Raw genomic sequence first — 25,598 nt, 5'->3', positions numbered from 1 at the left:
GAGTATAGAAATTTTTTGAATGGAAAATTGTATAGTAAAACACGTAGGAAATGAATTGTATATTTTCATAAATCTGCTCCAAATGCATGTAATTTTTCATTTTTTTAAGTAGTAGGAGTCAGCCCTGCGAACTTTGATTGTGTTCTACGAGTGCTATGACTTTTTTCTCCTTATTTATATAATGCTTCTCTCATACACAGTTTTGTTCATTTTGCATTGTCCTGTTATAATATAGATTGATAATTGTCATAATAGTAGTTCCTAATACTTTTTAAACAATTTCTTGTTTTTTTTTTTTTCTTTTTCTGTCGTTTCAGAGATATACCTAGAATACCTGACAGCACACACACACAGCTGGAGTCCAGTAAGTTTCATTTATTTTAGTAGAAAATGTCACTAATAAAGTCGTTCATCATCTGAGTCAAATGAACTCTTTATTAATACAAAGTAAGACATATAATAGTACTGTTGTCAAGTCTGCAGTTGTATAAAGATGGAAGATTTAGTATTATTTCATGTTATTGTGGGAAAAAGTACAAGAGTCTATATCTTAAGATGATTTTTTTAAACTACACTGTCTTAACTACCATGTATTTTTTAGATAGCTGTAGTAAGGTATATTACTATAAACTGAAGATATTTCAAATGCACAGTTAGGTAAGTTCACTACTCAAAATTTCACCCTCTCCCCAAATTTCACCTAATTTTAAAATTTACTGCTTTGTAACCTAATCCTCAGTAAGTGTGGGGAATCTTGAGGACAATCTAGTGAATAATTACATATATATCTTATTTATATTTTCAGAAAATGGGTAATAGTTCTGATTTAACAAAGTAGTAATGGAACAATAGACATTTAAGTTGAAATAACATTAAATATATAGACATTTTAAATTACTTGTGTTTGAGTGCTACTTCAGATATTAAATATCTTAGGCAAATATAAGTTAAAATTATTACAATTTTATATATTATATAGACATTTAAAAATTACATAGACATTTTAAATTACTTGTGTTTGAGTGCTACTTTCAGATATTAAGCAAACAAATTTTTTCCAATTCATTGACTGATTAATAGAAAGGCATGTTGTGAAGGAAGAGAGGAGGGTTGCAGTCTGAAATATGTTGATCAGGATAGACACATTGAGATGGAAGAATTGGAGCAAGATTGGACAGAGTGGCAATCTGAGGAAAAAGCTTTTCGGGTACAGTGGGCAGAGGTTCAGTGGTGCTAAGCCAGGAAAGCCTAAGATGCATTTAAGAAAAAGCAAAAAGACTTGTGGCTGCAAGAGTGAGCAAAGGGAAGAACGGCAGGAGGGAGGACAGGGAGGTCACGGGCAGCCAAACTGCAGAGACTTTACGAGGCGCTGTAAAGAATTTGGCTTTCACTCTAAGGGAAATCAGGAGCTACATAGGATGTTTTTGGGGAGAAACATGTTTTCCAATCTGGGTGCTATGTTGAAAATAGACTAAACAGAGTGAAAGCAGAGAGAGAGTGAGAAGGCTATTTCAGTATTTGAGTGGTGAGCCAACGGTAACTTAGACCATGGTGGTTGCAATGAAGGTCGTGAGAAGTGACTGGATTCTTTATACACATGTCAATTAACAGAATACTATTAAAATAGATGGTTTTTTTTACATTTATATTATAATTATGAGTATAAATTAAAAAAAAAAAAGAAAAACTTTACCAGAGAGGTCAAGTCATTTTGGAATGCCTTAGCTCTAAATTTTAAAATTTGATTATATGATAGATTTGCTTTAGTACCTTTGGCTGGTTGCTAAATTATTTTATCCAAAATAATATTATGATCACATAAAATTATAAGTGCTAGCATAATGATAATAATTATCATTATATATAATGTCATCATCATCATCACTCCTATTTTGGATGCCTGGAACTGTGCTTGATATTGTTACTTATACTAATTTTCACAGCAGTCTATGATGTAGGTAAAACTTTTATTCACTTACATCACCCAGATATTATATAAGCAGTATGGAATCCTTTATATTATTGTAGCTATTTGAAAAACCCCTAGGCTACAATTCCGAAATTGTTTCTGTTAGGGCAGGGGTCCTTTCTCAAATAAGATTGAATCCTGTTTGCTTTAGAAGTGGAAGAGTAGCTTTCTCCAAGGCCTGTTTCTTAACCTCTATTTTTAGTTCCTCAGCAAGTTTTTCTCTTCATATAATTTTAATTGCCACATGACTCCTAAGTTACATTATCAAAATGATCTATCATTGTCCCTACAGCCCTGGATATTTAAAGAATATTGAAGAATATGTTCTAAGTGTCTGTCTTCCTGTTACTTGAAGCTTAGCTTATTTCTTAATATAAAGGCAGTATTCTTTCCACTTCTAAATGCTATGAAGGTATCACCATTACTTCTGATCCCAAGGCTTACCGTTTCCCCCTTCATTTTACACTGTATTCTCTCTGGAAGTGAATACTATCCACTTAGGACCCCAATTAGGGTGACAGTTTGCATTTTAATTTCTAACACTAATATCTACTCGACATTTGGCCCCATCTGCACATCTGTTACCTGCTTTACATTTCCCCTTGGATGTCTTTGTGGTGTCGCAGGGTCACTGTGACAGGTTCCAAATTAACTTCTCCAACCATTCCTTTACACACAGAACTTCTCCAGAGTTCTGCATCCAGGGAATATCTGCTCTGTCCTGTGCAGAGAACAAGACATAGGGGACCATATCTGGTTATAACCCTTGAAATCTTAACGTTCCCCCCTTTTCCTTAATCTGGAAATTTCCTTATCTAATTAATTTGAGTCCTCATTTTCTAATTTTGTGACATTGCCTCAATTCTTTTTCAGTCCATTTTCCAGTCATTCCTCTTCTTTTATATTTTATTGAATTCCACTTATTCTTAACTATTTTTCATCTCGCTCAATTCAGAAACTTTAAATGAATGGTAAAGACATCTTTCTCAAATGCAGTTTTTATTACCTAACTCATAAAAATTTAGCATGGATATTTTATTAGTGCCAAAATTTGCAGCCCAGAATTCCAGGCATTTAATTCTGTCAGTATCTCATTAGCTCCATTTTATTCACTTTGCAATTTGTTCATTCCTCTCCATACAAATAAACTCATACATATAACTTCTAGGTATTGAAGTTCTGCTTTTCCTGATCTCCTATATCTTTTTCTCATAGCTCCTCACTTTCTTTTTACCCATATAATTTATTATATTCTTCCAGATATGGTTAGAAACCACTGCTGAAAACTTTTCACAGTTAACATTCTAGTAATTACGTTTTTAGCATTACAAGTTTAGACCATGTTTGAGTTGCTTTATTGATTTAAGTTTTGGCTTGGGTTTTTCCTTCTTAAGTTTCTATTTTTAAAATTTCCTAGTATATTATTGTATAATATCGCTCAGTCGTGTCTGACTTTTTGCGACCCCATGGACGGTAGCCTACCAGGCTCCAGGTCCATGGGATTTTCCAGGCAAGAATACTGAAGTGGGCTGCCATTTCCTTCTCCAGGGGATCTTCCCAACCCAGGGGTTGAACCCAGGTCTCCTGCATTGCAGACAGACGCTTTACCGTCTGAGCCACTAGGAAGCCCATAGTATATTATTGTAAGATATGAGTTTAGAACACAGAACAGATGAAGTAACTAGGTTCTGAGGTCTGTCTCTACTATAATTGGCACAGAAAATGGTTCACCCTTGGTCTTTCAAGAATCCCTAAGCTGCACTTACACTTTTAAAGAAACCCTTTAAGTATATTTAGAACATTGTGGCTAAGAAAAAGGTCTATATAATGGAATTTTGTAGGTATTAAAAATAACTTAAGATATATGGTAAAGATTATTAAATACTAATGAAGAGTCATTGTTGTTATTCTTTATGTATAATTGCCATTTCAGGTTCTAGCTCATTCGAATCTCAAAAAATGGATCGTCCTTCTATTTCTGTTACATCTCCCATGAGTCCTGGCATGTTGAGGGATGTTCCACAGTTCTTATCTGGACAACTTTCAGTATGTATTCACTAGATTAATTTCTGTTTTTGGGATAGCAAGTAGTATTTCTACTAGATGATGCCATTTTTTTGTGAACCAAGTCCTATTTAGAATATAATTGTGCTTTTTACCATCAACTTTGTCATTCTTAGTAATTTTAATTAATTTAAATTCAATTATAATTATCTAACAGAATACTTTCTTTATTAGAGCTACATTTTTCTGGAATTTGGTGAGAATTAGAATTTGTAATGCTATCTAAAACCTTTTTCAGTAAGTAATATTATTCCAAAATTCAAGGTCATGATTTTCACTCAGCTAAGAAAATTGGGAAATATATAATAGATTACTGAGTATATCATGTGGATTTCATATTAAGTGACCCCTAATTTGAACATTTTATAATAAAAGTTAAAAATTAAGTTATCCCTCATATACCCATATTAGAAGAGCGTTGCAAATTCAGGCCCTCACATTTTATTAATTTCTAAAGTTGTCATTCTGTTTTAAACCATTTAAAAATATTAAAATTTATCCACTTATATTTTAGAAACAAACAGATTAATATTGATACTAGTTCTGATGAGTTCCTAACCTGAAATTTTATGACTATTAAGAACTCTTTAATTCTCAAAATTCAGACATTGAATTTTGGATAATTGTTACTGTTATAGTTAAAACAAAACTATTCTTGGTCTAATTTAAAAGCAATTTCTAGCTTTATTAAATTAGGTACCGATTTTGTCCTTTTATTTTCTGGGGGAAGGAGAAGTATTTTATTTTTCTTAAGAGTTTCCATTAATTAGATGAAGATACAGGAAATATAAGCAGAAATAACAGTAAAAGTCATTAGGCACATCTGTTCTGAGACTACTTTGATCACAAATATGAGAATAACAGAATACGATATACTATTAGGAGATTGTAAATGTCTTACTAAAATGGATTTCTTCTCCTTATTGTTTTCTTTTCCTTTCTCTTTCATAAACAGAGTGAACTTTTTCATTTGAGGACAGTGGTGTTTTTTCCATTTTCCACAATAAGTAGCATCTTTCTACTTACTCTCTTACATACATTGACAGCACAAATGTTGACATTTATGGTTACAAGTGTATGTGTATTTTTTCCCACCATTTTAGAAAGTGTTAGTAAATGTTAGCTTTTAATTTTTAATCATGGCTTCCCTTAGATAGCTTCATGTATAAGTAAAGCACTGGGTGGCTGATGATGCCAGTATATATTAAATCTGTGTGTGTGAGTGTGTGTGTGAGTGTGTGTGTGTATTTAGTTAGCTTCAGTTGGAGAATGAGGGAGTGAAAGTTAGACTCCCATAATAAGTAAGTACCACTTTGTTGCTGCCTCTTTTGAAATCTCAAGTTTATGTTAGAAATTGAACTAGGAACGAAGGGTTCATAGTGTGGGCATTTAGACAGATTTCAAATTCAACTACTTTTCTTCATGGTTCAAAGTGAATTTGGTAGAAAGGTAAGACTGTTAAATATTTGGGGAAAACATAAACAAATGTATATAGTACTTGTGTTTGTAAGTGATGGTTTAAATCTATATAATTGTAATTTAACACGTGTTCCATTTTATCATTTTTTTATGACCTAGAAGAAGTGTGTTCCAGCAAGATAATGTTTATAAATAAGATATATATTTCTTTTAGTAAATCAAGAAAGCACAGATAAATAAAAAATTAAAATCACCTATATTCTTGCCACCAAAGCATAATCATTCACATACATATAAAATTTTAAACAGAACTATAATAAATCTGTGTATACTATTTTAAAACTTGCTTTTTTTTACTTAATGTATCATATACATTTTCTTTTAATTAAAAAAAACATCCTAAAATGATTTTAATTACTATTTAATACCCCATTTAAACTTAATTTGCTATTATAGGATATCTTGCTTGTTTCTAATTTATAGTATTTTAAATAATGATGCCATGGAAATCCTTGAATATAAATCTTGCATATTTTGTTAGGACAAAATTCTTTTGTCGGGATAACTTTTGTCTGGATATAAAATTACAATGTGAAAGAAAAAAAGTTTAAGATTCTTGAAATCTTTTGCCAAAACTTTCCTCCAACATATTTTTGCCAAATTAAACTACAGTTATCAATTCAAGTAATATATGTGAAGCTCTATCCCCTTGTCAGTTATAATACTAGTAGCTGAGAGAATACAGCAGAGGATTTTACCTTCATGAAACTTAATTTTGCCTTCATTCTATTCATGCAGCAAAACTAAGCAAGATACCCTTTTGGATATAGTATTTTCCTTTATATTTAACCCCATTTCTGCCAACTGGAGACAATTTTTGGTTTGCTGTAATGATGCAGAGGTTGGGAAAACATTTGTCCACTTATATCATCCTTCAGGGAAACACCGAGGAAGTCATAAGGCAACATTATGTTTCCTGTATCTTTCTGTTCTACCTTTGGGTATTTTTGATTTTCGATGAGATTTTACCTGGGTCCATAACTCACTTATAAAATTATGACATTGTTAATGTCTGCTAATATAATATCTGACAAGATAATTTGTATATTATGTGAGCTTTCCTTCCTAATATATTTATGTCTGTTCATGGACTGGTATTTTCTCAAATATATTTTTTATATATATATATATAAAACACATTATTTAAACTTTCATGCACAAGGCTATTGTTGATGAATTTAAAACTATTATTCCATTTATTTCTTCATGCTTAAATTGTACTGTTAGCTTGTTATTATTCTCAAGCATAACTATGAAAGTGCCATTAATGTGTTTGGTGAGAAAATCTGTATGAGCTTAGGTTTATGACACCTGGACTGTTATGTTAGTCTTTTCAGTGTCAGCAATCCCTTATTTTGATTCTTTTTTAAATTTTTGGTCTTCCGTAATTTAGCAGTTTCCTTATTTGAAGGATTGCTTCTGTAATTGTCTCAATATTTTAAAATTAATTTCAGCCTTTGACTAGTTTTTTGATAGAGTGTTAAATTAAGATATAGCCTTTAACTATTTCAAAAGTGAGAAGTGACTCAGAATTTTATCTCTAGGAACACACTAATTCTTATTGACAATCATTATTTTACTTCAGAGTCTGTGGCTAACTAATAGCTGCAATGTTTTTCCCTAAGTTACTTTGTTTTAATATTTTTCTGACTCCATTTTTAGTGATGAGCTTGTAAATATTGTACATATCCATTTTATGCCCATTTGAAGGGACTAACTAGCTGAAGAATAGGTATGTATTCTTTATATCTACTTAGAAATTCAATAGCTGTTTTCAAATTTTCTATAAATGAAAATTTTTTCTTTGAGCTTTTATCTTTTCTATTTCTTTGTTACAACCTTGTTATTTTAGAAGTATTATGTAAGAAGAATGTCCTGAAGTTGGTAGTGCAGAATGAAGTATGAAGGGACATTAAAAATGCAAAATAAATCATAGTGTGCAAAGTCAAATTCTTAATTTGTATGAATCTGAATTGTTACAGATATTATCAGACATTTCATGCTTAAAATAAATGAATTCGTATTAATCACAAATTGCAATGAGATGCATAATACTTCACCATTTTTTGATGAAATATCCAGAATCTATAGAGATAGAAAGCAGCTTAGTGGTTGCCAGAAACTGGGGCAATGGGGAAATGGTGAGCGATTACTTAATAGATACAGAATGTGATGAAACATGACTCTTCTGATGTGATGAAAAAGTTTTGAAACCTGAAGGAGGTGGTGGTGACACAGTATTGTGGATTCTCTAAATGCCACTGAATTGTTCACTTTATTTATTTTTTAAATTTAAACTTATTTATTTTAATTGGAGGCTAATTACTTTACAATATTGTATTGGTTTTGCTATACATCAACACTTTAAAATGGTTAATGCATGTTATTTTAATCTCATCTGAATTTAAAATAATCTGACAAAACAAAATACATTTACATAGCCAAGTTTAATGTATAAGCTTACGGGTAAAGGTTAAGTTTAAACTGGCATAGATTTTAGACAGTTGCTTTAAAAAATCTATGAGTTGCTCATTTGAGGTCATTTTGAAAGATGGAAAAATGTTGACCTTAAAGGATTACTTTATTTCAAAGGACTATTTCTTTGAAAGTAAATGTTTTAGTTTTGAAGTAATATTTACTTGCAAAAATCTTTCATTACCTTGATATTTTTGGTCAACAACAGGTAGGACAGTTGGGAAGGCAAGAAAAGTAAGATATATTTCTAAATTGAGTGTATTGTTAGCCCTTTTCTTCAGCATGCCTAGCTAATCTCTGTGAATTTCACACATCCCTTACCCTTTGGCTGGAGAATTATCCATTTAGGGTTATGCAGACAGATACCAGGAACATACTCCATATCTAAACGTCCCTCATGAAAGAGAAGACAACTGAGATTTGAGACTGTCTTGGTTTTCGGAGATAAAGATGACTCATATGGCTGAATGAAAGTCTGCTTTAAAGATTCACTTTCCTTTGGGTTTTAGATTATGTCTTAAACTATCATCAGGTTTTTGTCTGATGATGGCTACACTGGACAGCAGTCTTCCTAGTACTTATTATCTGTTTCCGTATAGCAGTGGAAACGTCTGAAACATTTAACTGTTCACAACTGTTAATTAAACGAGAGACATGCATGAAAAATGTGAGAGATGGGATGGAATCTTGGTGAAAGAACAAAAAGTAAATGCCCTGATACCCATTTCCAAACCCAGAAACTTGAATCCGATTTTGTTCCTCTTGTAACTGTTGGCACATCTTAATAGAGGCACAATGTCCCAGTGGCTGTGGTATCTTTGGGAAGCTGTTTCAAAATGAAAAAAAAAAAAAAAAAAAGTTAGAAGAGAAAAGAAATTTGATTTTATTCTACGAATTTGGAAGAGTGTTTTAACCAGAATTGAGCTTTATTATTTACCTTTAAAACTGTCTTACTTTTTGAGATTGGACAAGTCCATCTAGGCTTTTTTTTTAATGTCTCTGTTTCCTCCTCTACATACTGGAGATAACATCAACTACTTCTAGCATTGTTTTAAGCAATAAACTTGCAATAAACTGTTATTGAAACTTGAAAATATATAAAGAATTGTATAAATAAAAAGAAAACTATTATTGTCATTAATAAGTGTGATTAGCTCTAAATAGTGTTATCTCAGGTGGCACATAGTAAATGTCTGAAAATGATGGTTAAATACTAGTTCCTCGTATAGATTCTTAAAGTATGAAGCAACGGATTAATCCAGTGTGTTCCAGCACACTTTTATCTTTCTGTGTTTATTCTTTTAAGAAATGATAAAGCTGACTTGGCTAATATTTTTTAGACTTTTTTTCAGCCATATTCCTTTGGAAAGTTATATAATTACTTCTATAGATGACTTTTCACTAATAATTCTTTAATGTATTTTTATCTAACTTCTTCCTGGACCATGTTTTTTTCTATGTAGCATGTTTAAGGATGATATCTGAAATATCTTGACTCTCGTATTTTATGTTTACATTCATTCTTTCAGAATATATGAGCCCGATTATATTGTTTTACATTCAGTCTTAATTCCTGTTATGTTGATACATTAAAAAATTTGGTTTAAAACTTCTCAGATTTTATATGGTTCTTAATCTGTTTTATAATTTTGGGAAAATTATTCATTATGTTGAAGTACTTAATTTAGGTATATATTGTCATGGAAAAATGGATTTAAGGGATAGTTGTATGTGTTTTTTACTTTTGGTCTTTTAGTTCCAGCGTGTTGTCCTTTTTGGTTTTGTTTTATTGCTTTTTTCTTTAATTTTGCTTACCAGAGCCAAAGCCTTAGTAGAAGAACAACGCCTTTTGTTCCTAGGGTTCAGGTAAAGGCCTTGTCTGCCTGATAGAATCTAAAATTGTGTTTTAACCCTTATTTGTATGTTTTTGGAAAATGCATAGTAGGAAAACTTTATTTGGTATGTTGCTCCAAACCATATTATTGACTTCCAAATCATTTTATGAGCCAGCTTGTAAAATTCTGCATGGGGATTAAAATACAATAAAAATTTAAAGAGACAATCTTTGTTAGTGATTTTATATGGACTGAATACTAAAACTCAGAAGTTTCAGGTTGGCATTTAATGTAGATTCCACTTATATCTGTAATATTGACACAAATAGCTGATTTTATACTGTTGACATTTTTATTACACTAAGGTTACTGTCTCTTTAAATCATTCATTATATCACTTAACATCTACATTCTCTTGCATTTTCCAAGCAATTACTCCTTGAGGAGACTGGCAAATAAATTTGTACCTTATCTAAAATATGAATTTTCTGCATATTATATATAAAGTTCAACTTTCGAAAACTATAGGACTTTGATAGAACAAAATCACAATCCAAGTAAAATGTGTTGGGTTTATTTTGTTTACATTATGTAATTATAATTCTATTTGCTTTTACTGCAATACTTGGGTACAAGTTCTTTGCCACTTTTCATTAGGAAATCCCTATATGGAAAGGTAATGTTAATATAGTGTTTTTTAAAAAAGTAGTATTATGCTTTCCTTGCTTTGCTGCATGGGTTTTTTTTTTGTTGTTGTTGTTATTGTTATCAGTTTTCAATAATGCTAATTTAATTTAAATTAAAAAAAATTGAAGTTGTTCTAGTTAACACTATCTAGTGTAAAATATTTACTTAGACTGCTCAGAGTCTGCTTGGGAAACTTAAAAGTGGCACATGAAAATTGTATTAAAGCAAGTAAAATGATATCAGTATTTTTATTAATGAAAATGACGTAAAATAAATATATCATATTTAGAACTGTGGAAATATATTTGTTTTATTTTGAGAAATCAACAGATATATTCCAACCATTCATTTAAAAAGCACATTTAGGAATGTGACTAATAATCTAGCAAATAAAATAATTTTGTTTTGATACTGTGAGCTGGATATCTATTAAAAACTTCAATGCAAGTCCCATAATATAAAATGAAAATTAGGACTATTGATCAAATGCCCAGTTTGACAGCTTATTAAAACATATAATTTTCATCAAAAAATCAGTACAAAGTGTGCCTGTTTCATATCTATATTATTTTAATATGTATATATTTGTTAAGTATAATTTAATAAACTGTAAAGTATTAATGTGAAAATATGAAAGCTAGTACCTAATATCTGTTTGTGTGAAGAATGAATATTATTAATAAATGATATTTTTGGTTTTCCATGGCATAAGAAAATCTAAAAATAATACTATTTAGCAAGCATTTGAAATATATATCTTGAGGAGATTTAGCTGTAATGATTTTAAAAGAGCAAAAATACTGCCTGTGGAGATGACAACAAAGGTTTAGTGTTAATCCCTAAAAAAGTACTCACAGAAATCAGTAATTTGCTCCAATAATTAATTATGAACTTAGTCTAACACTACTTATTATTTTTCTTTGTTATTTAAATGCACTGTTTATTGGAAAACAATTTTGTAGCCTTTCAGAAGTTTTTTTCTTTTTTGAAGTGTCTAATATTGATGTCATGATGCTCCGAGAAGGATTTTTAACCTCATGGAAAATAAAGCCATAGCTCTTATTGCTATAGAAAATAAAGAATACAGAAAGTAGTGTGATTTGGTCACAAACTTAGAGGAACTTCGAATCTTTCTGACATCTGTTTCATCTCATGTATGAAACACTTGTATTTCCTACTTTTTTCTTCCCGCTCATATCTTTTGCCTGAATGTCTCTTTTTTCCATCTATTCTCATCTATATCTTTGTTTTAGTATTGTCGGGCAAGAAATACTTGAATTTTTTCTTTTTTTAATAGTAATTTCTAAACATTTTATATTGGAGTATAGTTTAGAATGTTCCAGTTAATTTCAGGTGCTGAACTCTTTTTTTTTTTTACTTAAATATCAGGTGCTTTTTTCCAGGTTGTTGCTTCCCTAGTCTAAAGCAGTGGTTCTCAAGCTTTAATGGAAATGAGAATCACCTGAGGATTTGTTAAAATGCAAATTTTCTGGGCCCCATTCTGGTTCTGTAGCTGAAAGGTGGGCCACAGGAATTTGTAACTTTTAAACAGATGAGTCAGATGATACTGTGGCAGGAGTTTTATGAACCACAGTTTGAAAACCACCTGACTAGGGTCTGTACTTAGCAAGTCAATTCAAAAAACTTTTTGTTGTAGAGCCTCAAGATAATAATACCTGCATTAAATATAAGGACTTAATATAAAGAGTAGTAGTACCATTTGTAAAATTTAAACATTTCTAATAATTATTCTTATAAGAGGACTAATTTCATTTAACCAAAAAAAAAGTGTATAAATAATTTTATATACTTTTCTGGGCCATTAGTCTTCTGACTCAAAATTCTTGCTTGGCCTCTCATCCTCTTAGGATATGAAGTGAGGGACTCAAGAACACCATGTTAAAATTGGAACTGAACTGCTAACATATCATATATATATTTATCTGTATATTTTTTTATGTGGATGGTCTTATGTATATATCCTAGAGCTTGGCCCAGCCCTGACTGTCTGCTTTGGAGCGGAGAGGAAAGGACTGACATGAGATATATATTTAAGTCTTCCAAGCTGCTGCAAACATTGTGCATCCAAATTAAAAGAAAAAAATCAAACCATTGAAAATAAAATATGCATATTACGTAAACAAAACTTTTCCCCAAGCTCCAAATTTCCAATTCAATTTCAATTTGAAGATAGTGGCCAGGGATGTGCTAAATTCTGAACCAAATGTGAATCAGAATCATAGTCATCATAACTAGGTGTGGGAGTGTGAGATGTGTGTGGGAGGTGACAGTTGTTAAGTCTAATGAATTCAACAGCTGGATGTGAAGATCTAATCCTTAATTATGACATAGGCAAATTATTCTAATTTTCTCATCTTGAATTATAAAATATACCCTTTTATTCTAAGGATGAATACATTTACTTCACAAATGAAAAAGAGACTATGTATAAAAAACTTTAAAAGATGAATTTATTATAGTTTTAAATACAAATTTAAGCAGTCTGTTTACAAGTCTTCTAGTAATTCCTAGTTACTTATAATCTTCGAAAGATCTTTGCTGTGATATAACATAAAACATTTGCTGAAAATATTCCCATGAATGCCGTATGAGCAACTTATCTGTTCAGTTCATTTTGAGCACTTATTCTGAATTCAGTATTGTAGGGGAACCAAAATGAACTACAGTTATTCCTGCATAAATGTAGACAGAGAACAATCCTATATAAAGTCCTTATTATAGCAATGTAATTATTATGTGCATGTTAATAAACTATCAAATTAGATCATAAAAATTTCAAGAGATTTGTCAAAGTAAAATATCTGAATTAAACTCTCCATTCATTGAAGTTATTATAGCATATCCTTTTAAGTTAACTGCAATTTACTAAGTGAAGTTTATATTCTGTGCTAATATCAGGATAAGAGAATGGGCCAAAGGTTGGGAATGTAAGCATTCTGTTATATTAGTAAATGGTTAAGCTGATAAATAAATATTTTTGCTTTTCAGATAAAACTGTGGTTTGACAAGGTTGGTCACCAATTAATAGTTACAATTTTGGGAGCAAAAGACCTCCCTTCCAGGGAAGATGGGAGGCCAAGGAATCCTTATGTTAAAATTTACTTTCTTCCAGACAGAAGGTAAGGATATGAAACAAAAGTAAATATTCTTGAAAACAGATGAGAAATGTTAATAGCAGGGCGTGTTTTGATTTTGTGTCATTTATTTTTAAATATCATACCAGTTAGATACTTATAAAGTTTAACATAGGCATAATGATTCCTAGGAATCAAAACAGTGACAGTAAATGCTTTGCTATTGTTTTTAAACCCATTTCAAATGTTTATAATATAGATGATTTTATTCTATATCAATTTTATATTGTGTGGATTGCTTCTTAAATAAAGTATGTTTTTACTTATAAAATTCATTAAAAATTGTGCACCTTTAAATCAAATACATTTTAAACATAAACCACAGAGAGAAAATGCTGGAAATGGTACTAAAGGATATTCATCACGTTCCTCTACAATTTCTACTTTCTCTTACTAATATATTATTTCTCTACATTCTGTAAAATTAATGAACATGCTTTATATTTAATTACCCATATCATCAAGGAATCTCTACCATTGGGCCAAGATTTAGCTCCCTAAAGTGTCATTTACTTTGTGTCCATGCTGATCAGTATGCATGTTATTAATCTACCCTGATTTAAATAGAGAAATCAGGATAGAGAAATAGCTTGTCAAAAATCATCTAATCATTCTTAATTTCAAGCACATGCCAAGTGAAAGAAATTATTCAATAAACATCATGAAAAAGGAAAAAAGTAGTACACTAATTTCCCTTCCCTAGCTGTTCTGCATCCCTGGTTTCTAGGGCTGGTCTGATCATTTTTCTCAGGATGGAAGTGGCCAGGTACAGATGTGATTTTAAACGTATTTGTATACTTCTGCACACTCTCTTATTTGGTTTAACTTAAAGTCATCAGTATTGATGCCACAGTATCATCTGAAGAATAGCCGCAACAAAGAAAATAACAAGTAGGCAGTTAACAAAGGCCTTACACTTTGATACATATTTTGGAAAAAAAATTAGTAAAACAAATTATTCAGAAAATATGTGAGGTTGCCACAGCCTCCTAAACTATTAGAAACTGTCTGCTGTATGATTTTATCTTATAAAGTTTACTTAGAGAAGATTGTTCTGTAACAACTTAGATTGTCTTTTGGGGAGGGATACACTTTGAACTGCAAGGGAAGATGAGGATATGCAATAGCTAAAATGGTAAATCCAACTTAAAACTTCAGTTGGATGACAGATGTCACAGCCATATTATCTACCATCTCACAGGGAGGCCACGTTACTTTGCTTCTAAGAGTGCAGTGAGTTTACTAGTCTAAGCATCCTTAGATTGCCATCATAAAAACTTGCAGAAAATTGTGCATTCCCACATATGCACAATTTTAAGCAAGCACATAACAAGTCATAGCTCAGTTGGTAAAGAATCCGCCTGCAATGCAGGAGAACCCGGTTCTATTCCTGGGTCGGGAAGATCCACTGGAGAAGGGATAGGCTACCCAATCCAATATTCTTCACCTTCCCTTGTGGCTCAGCTGGTAAAGAATCTGCCTGCGATGTGGGAAACCTGGGTTCAATCCCTGGGTTGGGAAGATCCCCTGAAGAAAGGAAAGGCCACCCACTCCAGTATTCTGGCCTGGAGAATTCCATGGACATAGTCCATGAGGTTGCAAGAGTCAGACACGACTTTCACTTCACTTCAACAAGTTTCTGTTTATTCAGAGCTCTGAAGAAAAATTCTTGTTTTTGAAGATGATAAAAGTCTCTCAGATTATTTGTTTTTTTGTTGACTGTTTAGTTTTAGTTTATTTTTCATGCCTCTCCCCACTTTCTGAGCAGACAGAGCTCAGATGGATGAGAAAGTTCTTTTAAAGACTCCTTTGTATTCCCCAATATAGAATTTTTATCTTTTCTCAACAGCAAAAAATTGAGAAAGTTTTGAAATTTTTTCTCAGATTATCTCTCAGCTGAGTTTTCTTGTCAGATATCAGGAATTTGAAGAATATTTAGGCAAGTTTGCTGCTCACTTTATTAATAGAATTGTGTCAGGATTTTATCCATAGTGGAAAACAGAATTCTCTGGTTAACTCACATAGCTACTTTATCATCTCAACCTTCTTTATTCTGTTGACGTAAGTTTTTACACATGAATAAAGGACTGTGCTTTTAGTTCGAATTATTTGTTTTTTTGGAAGAAAAGCCACAGGTCATAGGAAGCACTATAAACCATTCTTGGATTAGATGGCAAGGTTCCATCTAAATATTTTCTTTCTGATGTTGGTGGAAGGAATTTTTATCTCTGACAGGGTATCATAATTCATTCTTTTATGGATAGAATATAAAGTAGATGCTTTACAAATATTTGTTAAAGTTTTGGAAGGAGGAAGTAACAGTCATAAATCATAGTCCTTGTCATTATTTCTCTATTATTTAGTTGTTCTAATTTACAGTGCCACTTCTTTTTCATAAATTTGAATGGAGATAAGATTTCCTACATGGGTTTCCAAAGTTATTTTCCTAGGGAAACCATAGAAATTAATAAAGACACATTGCTTTTAAATGGCCACATTAAATACATGCTTTTGATTCATTAAGTCAAATCTCTTGCATCTCCTTCATTGGCAGGAGGATTCTTTACCACTCACACCATGGGAAGCCCTTGTATTAAACAGCAAGCTCTGCTTTCAGCTAGGAGGAGTCACAAAGACTCCCTCATTTAGAGGCAGTCTATCCCTTCTTAGTTCAAACTGCTTCCTGTTTCCCAAAACTCTTATAAGTGTGCTGTGCTGAGAGAATTTGAAGAAGTTAATACAGTTCTACTTTCTGTTCATTGCCACTTCTCACTTCAAATAGCCTCTTCTGATAGCTTAACATTACTTTCTTTGATGATTTTCTTTGTTCCTATTCAGCCATTGATCCTCCCTAATAAGCTAGAGTAGTGATCTCCAAAAAGAATGGATGTACCCAGGGAATGTATCAAACAATCTATTGGAGTTCAGAAAGAAATGTTTGTATTTTTATTTTCATCTATTTTTTATTCCTATTTTTGTATATTTACCAATGAATGCAATATATTAGTATAACAGTATAGTAATACATGCATATAATTTATAAATATATGTGTGTATAATGGAATGCATAATCAAAAACATTAATTTGATGGAAATATGCAGCAGAAAAAAGTACGAAAGCCTCTGAACTGGAAGTTCTGTCCATCAGGATGGCCAACTTGCATTTCCAGCCCAGACTATAGCGGCTACCTCACACAGAAATAATTTTACTATGTTTATAAAGACCTATAAATGTCAAATGAGCAAGTGTGTATATATAAGAAAATAATTTGAGAATATGTAATTACAATTGCTCATTGCTTAACTGCATGGATATAAAGACATGAGCATAACAATTTATTAGATTTATTATACAAAGAATTTCTGTAGTTTAAGTGAATAGTATATTGGTTGCAAATACTGTATATAGAATTTGCATATGTATAAATATTAAAAGTAATAGTGTATGTAGCCAATAGGTTGATTTCCATTTTAAAGGTTTCTAGTAGGGCACTGTGTTAAAAAAAAAATGAGAGCTAAAGATTCTTTAGTCTGGTTTTATTTAGAATTTGTGAAAGACTGTTTTTAATTATCTATCATGGAAAATTTTCATATTTATTGTAATAGTCTGTTATTAAATCAAAGTTACATAATGATGTGCCTTATACATTTCAATAGTAATTTTGAAGATTACAATATTTTTAATATATGACAAATTTATGGGAAAACTTCACTTCTTTCCTGCGAAATTTTAAATTAATACATTTTAGGGAAAAAGTTAAAATGAAGGTTTATGTAAGTTCATATATTCTTGTTTTCTTCTTAGTGACAAAAACAAGAGAAGAACTAAAACAGTGAAGAAAACTTTGGAACCCAAATGGAACCAAACATTCATTTATTCTCCAGTCCACCGAAGAGAGTTTCGGGAACGGATGCTGGAGATTACCCTTTGGGATCAAGCTCGAGTTCGAGAGGAAGAAAGTGAATTTTTAGGAGAGGTATCTGGAACTATTTTAAAGCTTAGACTATTCATGTTATCCGGAATACTTTTGCTTATATGACTATCAGTAAAATATTATATTTTGAATACCTGAGAAAGTAAACATAATTTAACAGAACGAATTTAGCTGCTGTTTTAAGAAAAAAACTTATTGATGCTTTTATAGTATTTGTATATCGTTTTAGTTTACTAAACCAGTTGTACCAATAGTAATTCAATCATTTATCCATGGATAAATTTAGGGACTGAGGTTTCAAAGGCAGACAAGGTATATTCCTCTCTTTAAAGAATTTATAATCCACTAGAATACATATAAGAGAATGAACAATTATAACGTAGCATGACAGATGTGCTATGGGAAAGTGCAGTAGGAGTACAAAATTGCTGTGCAGGGAAGGGGAAGTAGGTGGTCCAGGGAAGGCTCCACAAAGAAACTAGAATTTAGCAAAGTCAGAGGGAATACAGGATACTAGAGTTATGGGGTTCTTGGACAACTGCATTGAAATTTGAAAGGAACGTGGTAAGAAATTAGACTTGAAAGCTAAACTGACGTCTGATTGTATCCATTCATGTATCATATTAAGAGGCTGGATTTTATCCTGTAGATAATGGGAACAAATGACAGGTTGGAAAGAGCATGACCTGATTTCCTTTATACTTGAGAAAATATTTCTATCTGAAAGGTAAAGGATGAATTGAAGGGAACAGATGAGAGGCAATTCTCCCACCATTAACATACCAAGATAACTGCTTTCAGCTTTTTTCAGCATGGTTGATTTTCCTGAGTGAATTAAATGGTAATATCATGGGTAAAACAACAATCCATAGAAATATTCAACTGAATGTTGTTAGCTAAGGAATCAAAGAGTTGGAAAGAAGGGGAACATAATTGCTAGAATCAGAGACTAGCTTCTGCTCCCTGGTTGTGCATTCCTGACACTGCTACTTCCTGACTTTGGTACTTGAGCGAGTTATTTAATATATTTGCGCTTTAGTTTCCTCTTCAGTAGAGTGAGAAGGGCTAGAGTGAGGATTAAATGTGTGTGTGTGTGTGTGTGTGTAACCATTTAAAACACATGCCTATAATTTTGAAAATGACTAGGGACAGTTTAGGAAGAATGAAGAATACCTTAGTTGTTTAACGTTTTTACCTCCCATAGCTATATAGCGATTTATTATTATTTAACAGTTCTCATATCCTTAGACACAGACCTTGTTGTATTTGCATGACTTTGAAAGATAATAAAAAGAATCATTTATTTCTATGGACTGATTTCCTTTTCAAATGTATTACATATTCATGTTATAATATGTGATGATGTGATGTGGTTGGGTGCTTAGTTGTGTCCGACTCTTTGCAACTCCATAGACTGGTAGCCTGCCAGGCTCCTCTGTCCATGGAATTTTCCAGGCAAGAATTCTGGAGCAGGTTCCATTTCCTATTCCAAGGGAATCTTCCCAACCAAGGCATTGAACCCATGTCTCATGCATCTCCTGCATTGCAGGCAGATTCTTTACTGCTGAGCCACTTAAAAATCCATTCTTTTTTTCTTTCCTGTTTGAATCCTTAGTATCATGATACATTAAACAAAGTTCTAAGTAAGACAGTCTTTGATTTATATTGCATATCTTTCACTTACCAGCAATGCAGACTTAAACAAGTTTTTTAATCTTTTTCAACCTTCGTATGCTTATCTGTAAAAAGTTGACTAATAAGACAAACCTGGTAGATTTTACCCAAGAATTAAGATAATGTATGACATGGTTCTTAACACACAGTAAGCATTTCTAATTTGTTTTTATATCCCCATTTCAGAATTTGTAAAGGTTAAGCTAATGAATGTAAGTGAAATGCTTTTTAAACTGTAAAACAGTATACATATATTAGTTATAATTACCGACATTTAGTAATAAGTTCTCTTTCAGTTCAGTTCAGTCGCTTAGTCAACCTACTCTTTGCAACCCCATGGACTGCAGCATGTCAGGCCTCCCTGTCCATCACCAACCCCTGGAGTTTACCCAAACTCATGTCCATTGAGTCGGTGATGCCATCCAAACATCTCATCAATGTCATATTTAACAGCCTCTAGTAGAGGGTCTTGGAGAAGGCACTGGCAACCCACTCCAGTGTTCTTGCCTGGAGAATCCCAGGGACGGGGGTGCCTGGTGGGCTGCCGTCTACAAGGTCGCACAGAGTCGGACACGACTGATGTGACTTAGCAGCAGCAGTAGTGAGTCTGCCTACAGCTTCCAGTAGTTCGAAAATCTACAAAATAAATGTCTTAGGTATATAAAGCTATTACATCAATAAGTTATAAATATTTATATATTTAACTAGTGTCAAGCATATGGGCAATTCTATTGCATAACCTTGCTTTTGACCTAACAATATTACTATTATAATGAAATCATTTAAGAGAAATTCTATATTATTGTCATATGACAATTCTTTGTCTCTTGGCTTTGTAGATTTTAATTGAATTAGAAACAGCATTATTAGATGATGAGCCACATTGGTACAAACTTCAGACTCACGATGTTTCTTCATTGCCACTTCCCCATCCTTCACCATATATGCCACGACGACAACTCCATGGAGAGAGCCCAACACGGAGGTTGCAAAGTAAGTTTTCAGTAAAATTTTTCATAAATTTATTGAAACATCTTGAATGATATATATGACAGAGAATTTAAGGATACCATTATGGGTATTAGCAGGTATCTATTAGTGTTTTCACGGCTGTTCTTAAAGCTTTTAAACTGATACACTTAACTGAATGCATGTCGTATTCACGTATCGCAGTATGACACACTGCTTCACTGGGTTAAAACTTCACAGTGTTTTAACTTTGCCTCTTAGAATCTAAAATATTGAAATGAAATAGTTAATGTAGTAGAATTTGGTCATGTAGCTGTAGATATCTGAAATTATGATTTCTACCTTCATTAAGCCAAATTTTTTAGGAATATGTAGGATAAAAGTATAGCATAGTGGTTGAAACCACGTCTATGAACATTACTCAGATAAACTTTAAGTTTTAATTCTCTCGTTTAACTATTGTATGACTTGAGGTAGGTCATCTCTCTCTGTTTCACTTTCTTCACTTAGAAAATGGAAATAATACGTCACAGGACAGTTCTAAGAGTTAATGTCAGGAGTATAAACTGATATTATTGTTGTTGTTATCAGCGTTTGCATTTTATCCTGAATTTTGCATAGTCCAAACTATAAAATAGATTATTCAGAGAATCTTAAAGGAAACTTAGAAATATTTTCCACATTGAAGATGGAAAATGGCATTGTTGGTTTGTTGATCTTGCAGCTCAGGTTTATTTGCTTTTTTCTGATGAATCTTTGTGATAGGTGAAGTGGATGCTTTTGGCTTTGGATAGTATTCATGGAGCCATCGAGTTTCACGTTTAGCAACTTTTTTGTCAAGTAATGGAGAACTGATTGAGATTAACTAAATTTCAGAAGTACAAATTTATAAGCATAAATGCTATGTCATCATGACATCAATCATGGTAAAGATACTTGACCATATAACAAATAACTTGTATAAATGAATCACAGCCTTTTTGATGAATAGAGGGCTAAATTACATATCAGAAGGTTGTTTGTTGAATAGAGAATTAGAGCAAAGCATTGACTTTATGGAATAATTAGTCATAGGAAAGCATAGAGATGTGTATTAACTTCTTTTTAAAATAATCTAATTACTGGAATTTTATTTCCATTAGATACAACCTCTTACCCTTGGAGGGGATTAATTTAACACTAATTTTACAGCACTCACTTTTTTCAATTCCCCCCAGAGTGAACACCGACACATCTTTATTTGCAGTTGTCATCACAACATTGTTTGTTGTAACTACATTATCATGAAATTTATGTTGACTAAATTTAGAGTGTCTGCTCTTTCTAACCCTATAATCTACTCAGTACATTGTCTCTAAATCACAATGTATGTTGATGAGTTACTGCATGAAGGTTGCTAGTATAATTCATTTTGTACTAATTCCTGTAGATTAGGTTTATAGGCTATTAATGCTAGCTTCTATTGCCCTTTCTTGCAGCACTGGCCCCTTCTCTATTTACTCTAGTTGTTATTGTAATAAAGAGTAGGTTTGATGACTCTTAGTATCTGAAACTCTTAAATCTATGAATAATTTTCATTTTTTCCCTCCCTAGCTAAGAATAGTGTATGTGAGGTATGATAATAGAGGACTTTCTAGTTATCTGTATAAATCATGGATATTCTTGAAATTAATTTAATCAATTTTGCAGATATTAATATTTTCCATCCTTACAATGGCTCTTCTGTTAAGTAATCATTAATAATATTAAATTAACCCCTGGGTGAAATAATAACTCCATGTTGTACTGTATGAGTCTCGCCACTATCAATTAACTTCTAATAAAATTAATTTTCAATATTTGAATATATGACTGAATTTGGTGTTTTACATTAAAATTTTATTATAATTTATTAGCAATGTGTAGGCATAAAGATTGGTAAAAATGGTGTGTTAAAGGAAGATTAGGAGATAATACTCAGGGGTAGTCAGAAAGTTAAAGATATTACCATTGGCTAAGTATATGTTGCTCATCAATGACAGGTTCAAGTTAGGGTGTTAGTAAGTAAGTATATTAATTATTTTAAGATTTTATTGATGAATAGAACCTCCTTTAGGTTTTTTTCTCCATGGAAAGGTTTATATGGAAATTATTTACAAGTATGTTTAAATTGTCAAGGATCATATGATTAACTTATTTGAGGGAACATACATGTATGAATGGGCTTCCCAGGTGGCTCAGTGGATAAAGAATCTGCCTGTAATGCAGGAGACACAGGAGAGATGGGTTCGATTCTTGGGTTGGGAAGATGCTCTGGAGGAGGGCATGGCAACTTGCTCCAGTGTTCTTGCCTGGAGAATCATATGGACAGAGGAGCCTGGCAGGCTATAGTCCATAGGGTCACATGGAATCTGACACAACTAAAGTGACTGAGCACGCATGCACATATGTATGAATAACTAGCCATCAAAAATGTATAATAACCCCTTATTTATTCCCTACATCCACATAATAAAAGTTTTGGTAATTCAATCTCTGAAGCTTATGAATAGCATTCTGAAGCTATTAATTTATTAAATATACCTGGACATTTGTTGTTCTTTAAAGTGAATAAATGGTAATGTTGGGATTCTGTTCTTTCCTCTGATGATTTTCTATTTTAAATTTGTAGATTCAGATTATTCAAAGCAGTATCTCATTAAGAAGATATTAGTAATTTATCATTTAATAATATATTTTTAAAAATCTGAAAGCTCTTCTAAAAATAATTGTGTCGTGCATTTGTAGTTAGTTTAAATAGTCTGAAAAAATGTTTTTGAGATGCTGTCCAGACAACTTTGATTGTAAGCTTTAAGTGATTTCACAAATGATTGGTGAAAGTATTTGAAATAGATGACCTTTTATACCGGTATCCCTGCATGTTGCAAAATAAGAATGTTGTGTTTTAGAAAATTTATAGCAATGGTTACATGCTTGTTGTTCAAAAGTCTAATGAAATCAGGCTGTCAGGAGTCAAAACTTTAATGATGAGGAATTAACATTTCTTACAACACTTTTTCTTCGGGCTACTGTTGCCCACTCCCTTCACAGACATTGTTATTTTGATAACACCAAAGAAGGGGGAAGAGAGCAGTAGATATTTCAAAGAGTGATTAACTAAGCATCTTTAAAAATATGTCAGCAAGACTGAAGTTACAAGCTCAAATAATTAAAATGCATCAATAGAGAAATGAGGTTGGCAAAATAGCTCACATATTCACATCATTTTATTTTTGATTCATTGATGAGAAACTATTCATAACTTTCTTGAAACATAAAGAGATTGGAAAATATATTTTGATATTTACATTTTATTGTTATATTCTTTACTCTTATTTATTTAAAGTTTTATAGTATCTTAAGGTAAAAATCTTCCTTTACTTACTTAGTTCTTGAGAAATAATATCTTTTAACAAATAACATTATTAACATTATTAACATCTTATTCTCATCACAATTTGAACCATAAAGATCCAATCAGAGTTTTCTTTAATTTGGTACTTCATTCTTATTTTTCTCTCATAATAACCAGATTCTTCTCTTTGATGTCTCAAATGTTAAACCTCTTTTACTCTTTAAAGAAGAAAGCATTATATCTACTATAGTTTTATTCACCTTCATGACCACAAGTCTTCATGGAAAAGTGAATGCAAACAAATCATAGAGCTAGAACTAAAACGATATTGTTGAAAGGTATAAGAGAAAAGAGACATGACCTTATAATTAAAGTCTTTCAGGATTCCAACTATTTGGGGGCAGTGGGGTCAATATTTCTTTCAGTTCTGTACCCAGTTGCCTCCCTGCTCTCCTTTCTGGATGGGGATTACATATATAAAATCTTCTGACGGTTTTTCATAGGTTACTGAGTCTATGTTGTTGTTTTATAATTTTTTCCTCTCTTCCTCAGTTTTGATTATTTTTATTTATCTATCTTCAAGTTAACTGATATTTCATTCTACAGTGTTCAATTTTCCAGAAAAAAAAATTCTGTGAATTATCTTATTAAATACATTACATTTTTCATTTTAAGTTTTATATTTGGTTTTCTTAGAAGTTACTGTATCTTTCCTGTTCCCCTTGTTTTATTATATGTGTGTATATATGTACAAACAAATGTGTGTGGGCAGATGTGTGCTTGCTTAGTCTCTAAGTCATGTCAGACTCTTTGCAGCCCCTTGGACTGTAGCCCACCAGGCTCCTCTGTCCATGGGATTTCCCAGGCAAAGATACTGGAGCAGGTTGCCCTTTCCTTCTCCAGGGGATCTTCCCCACCCAGGGATGGAACCTGCATCTTCTGCATTGGCAGGCAGATTCTTTACCACTGAGCCACCTGTGAAGCCCATGTGTAGGTGTATGTCGATATATTAAAGAATTTATAGGACTATATTATATATACACATATGTGGATATAAATACATATGTCACATAATATATAATTTATATCTATATGTATAATACTATAAATTCTTTAAGCTATCTATCAGTTCAGTCGCTTAGTCGTGTCTGACTCTTTGCGACCCCATGAATCACAGCACACCAGGCCTCCCTGTCCATCACCAACTCCCAGAGTTTACCCAAACTCATGTCCATTGAGTCAGTGATGCCATCCAGCCATCAAGCTCTATATAGTATTTATTTTAAAGTATACTAATTGCAACATCTTAGTCTTATGTGGGCTTATTAATATTTTTTTCTTTCTTTGCTTAGGGATCACATTCTGTATGTTTTATATATCTACTAATGTTTTGTAGTAGTAGATTACTGGACATTGTGTTTAATATACTTTAGAGACTGAATTTTGAAGAATATTGTGTTTTATTTTAGCAGACAGTGAAATTACTAAAGTATTACTTAATATCAATGGAAGATGTGTTTCATTTTTATTTTTGTTCTATTTTGATCCTTTGCATAGTTCTAAGTTATAATCCTTAGTCTAATTTGTGGTTCTTATGTCTAAGTTCTGAACTCTAGACAGAGTTCAAAATTTGGCCAAAACCTATAACTAATAAGATTTAAACTCCAAACTCCGTTTCCTATACATCAGGGCGTTGCTGAAATCTTGCAGACCGTTTAGCCTTTCGACTGTGGCTTTCTGCTAGGTTTCTTCTTGTTTTTCTCTCTGCAGTTTATAATTTTAGGCAAGAATTTTGGGGACCATTAAGTGTAAGTTTTTCGTCTCCTCCTTCTCTGGTTCCCTCCATTCCAGGATTTCTGTGCAATCACAGCTGCTCTCACAATTCTGAATTCTGATCTCTGGCTTCTCAGCCTTGTAAGACTGAGGTATTTTGCTGATCTGTAATTTCTCTGCAGTGAACCTTATGGGGAAGGCCATCTTTTA

General features: G+C 32.2%; 1 protein-coding gene across 41 annotated transcripts in view; it reads left to right on the top strand.

Annotated features, from left to right (window-relative positions):
• RIMS2 (regulating synaptic membrane exocytosis 2) overlaps positions 1 to 25,598 on the top strand; it is a 603,774-nt gene that overhangs the window by 316,791 nt on the left and 261,385 nt on the right. For 30 of the 41 annotated variants that reach the window (XM_027561367.1, XM_027561351.1, XM_027561359.1 and 27 more), the window contains 5 exons: positions 318 to 364; positions 3,903 to 4,015; positions 13,519 to 13,649; positions 17,470 to 17,641; positions 20,113 to 20,266. In XM_027561367.1, coding sequence (XP_027417168.1) covers positions 318 to 364; positions 3,903 to 4,015; positions 13,519 to 13,649; positions 17,470 to 17,641; positions 20,113 to 20,266 — 617 coding nt within the window. Of the gene's footprint in view, positions 1 to 317; positions 365 to 3,902; positions 4,016 to 9,805; positions 9,854 to 13,518; positions 13,650 to 17,469; positions 17,642 to 20,112; positions 20,267 to 25,598 lie in introns of all 41 variants that reach the window. The other 11 variants (XM_027561346.1, XM_027561362.1, XM_027561385.1 and 8 more) reach the window with 1 other exon arrangement.

This window comes from Bos indicus x Bos taurus, chromosome 14 (assembly GCF_003369695.1).
Source record: "Bos indicus x Bos taurus breed Angus x Brahman F1 hybrid chromosome 14, Bos_hybrid_MaternalHap_v2.0, whole genome shotgun sequence".
Lineage (NCBI taxonomy): Eukaryota > Metazoa > Chordata > Mammalia > Artiodactyla > Bovidae > Bos > Bos indicus x Bos taurus.
The sequence above is the reverse complement of the archived record's forward strand: the minus strand, read 5'-3'. Positions and strand labels throughout refer to the sequence as shown.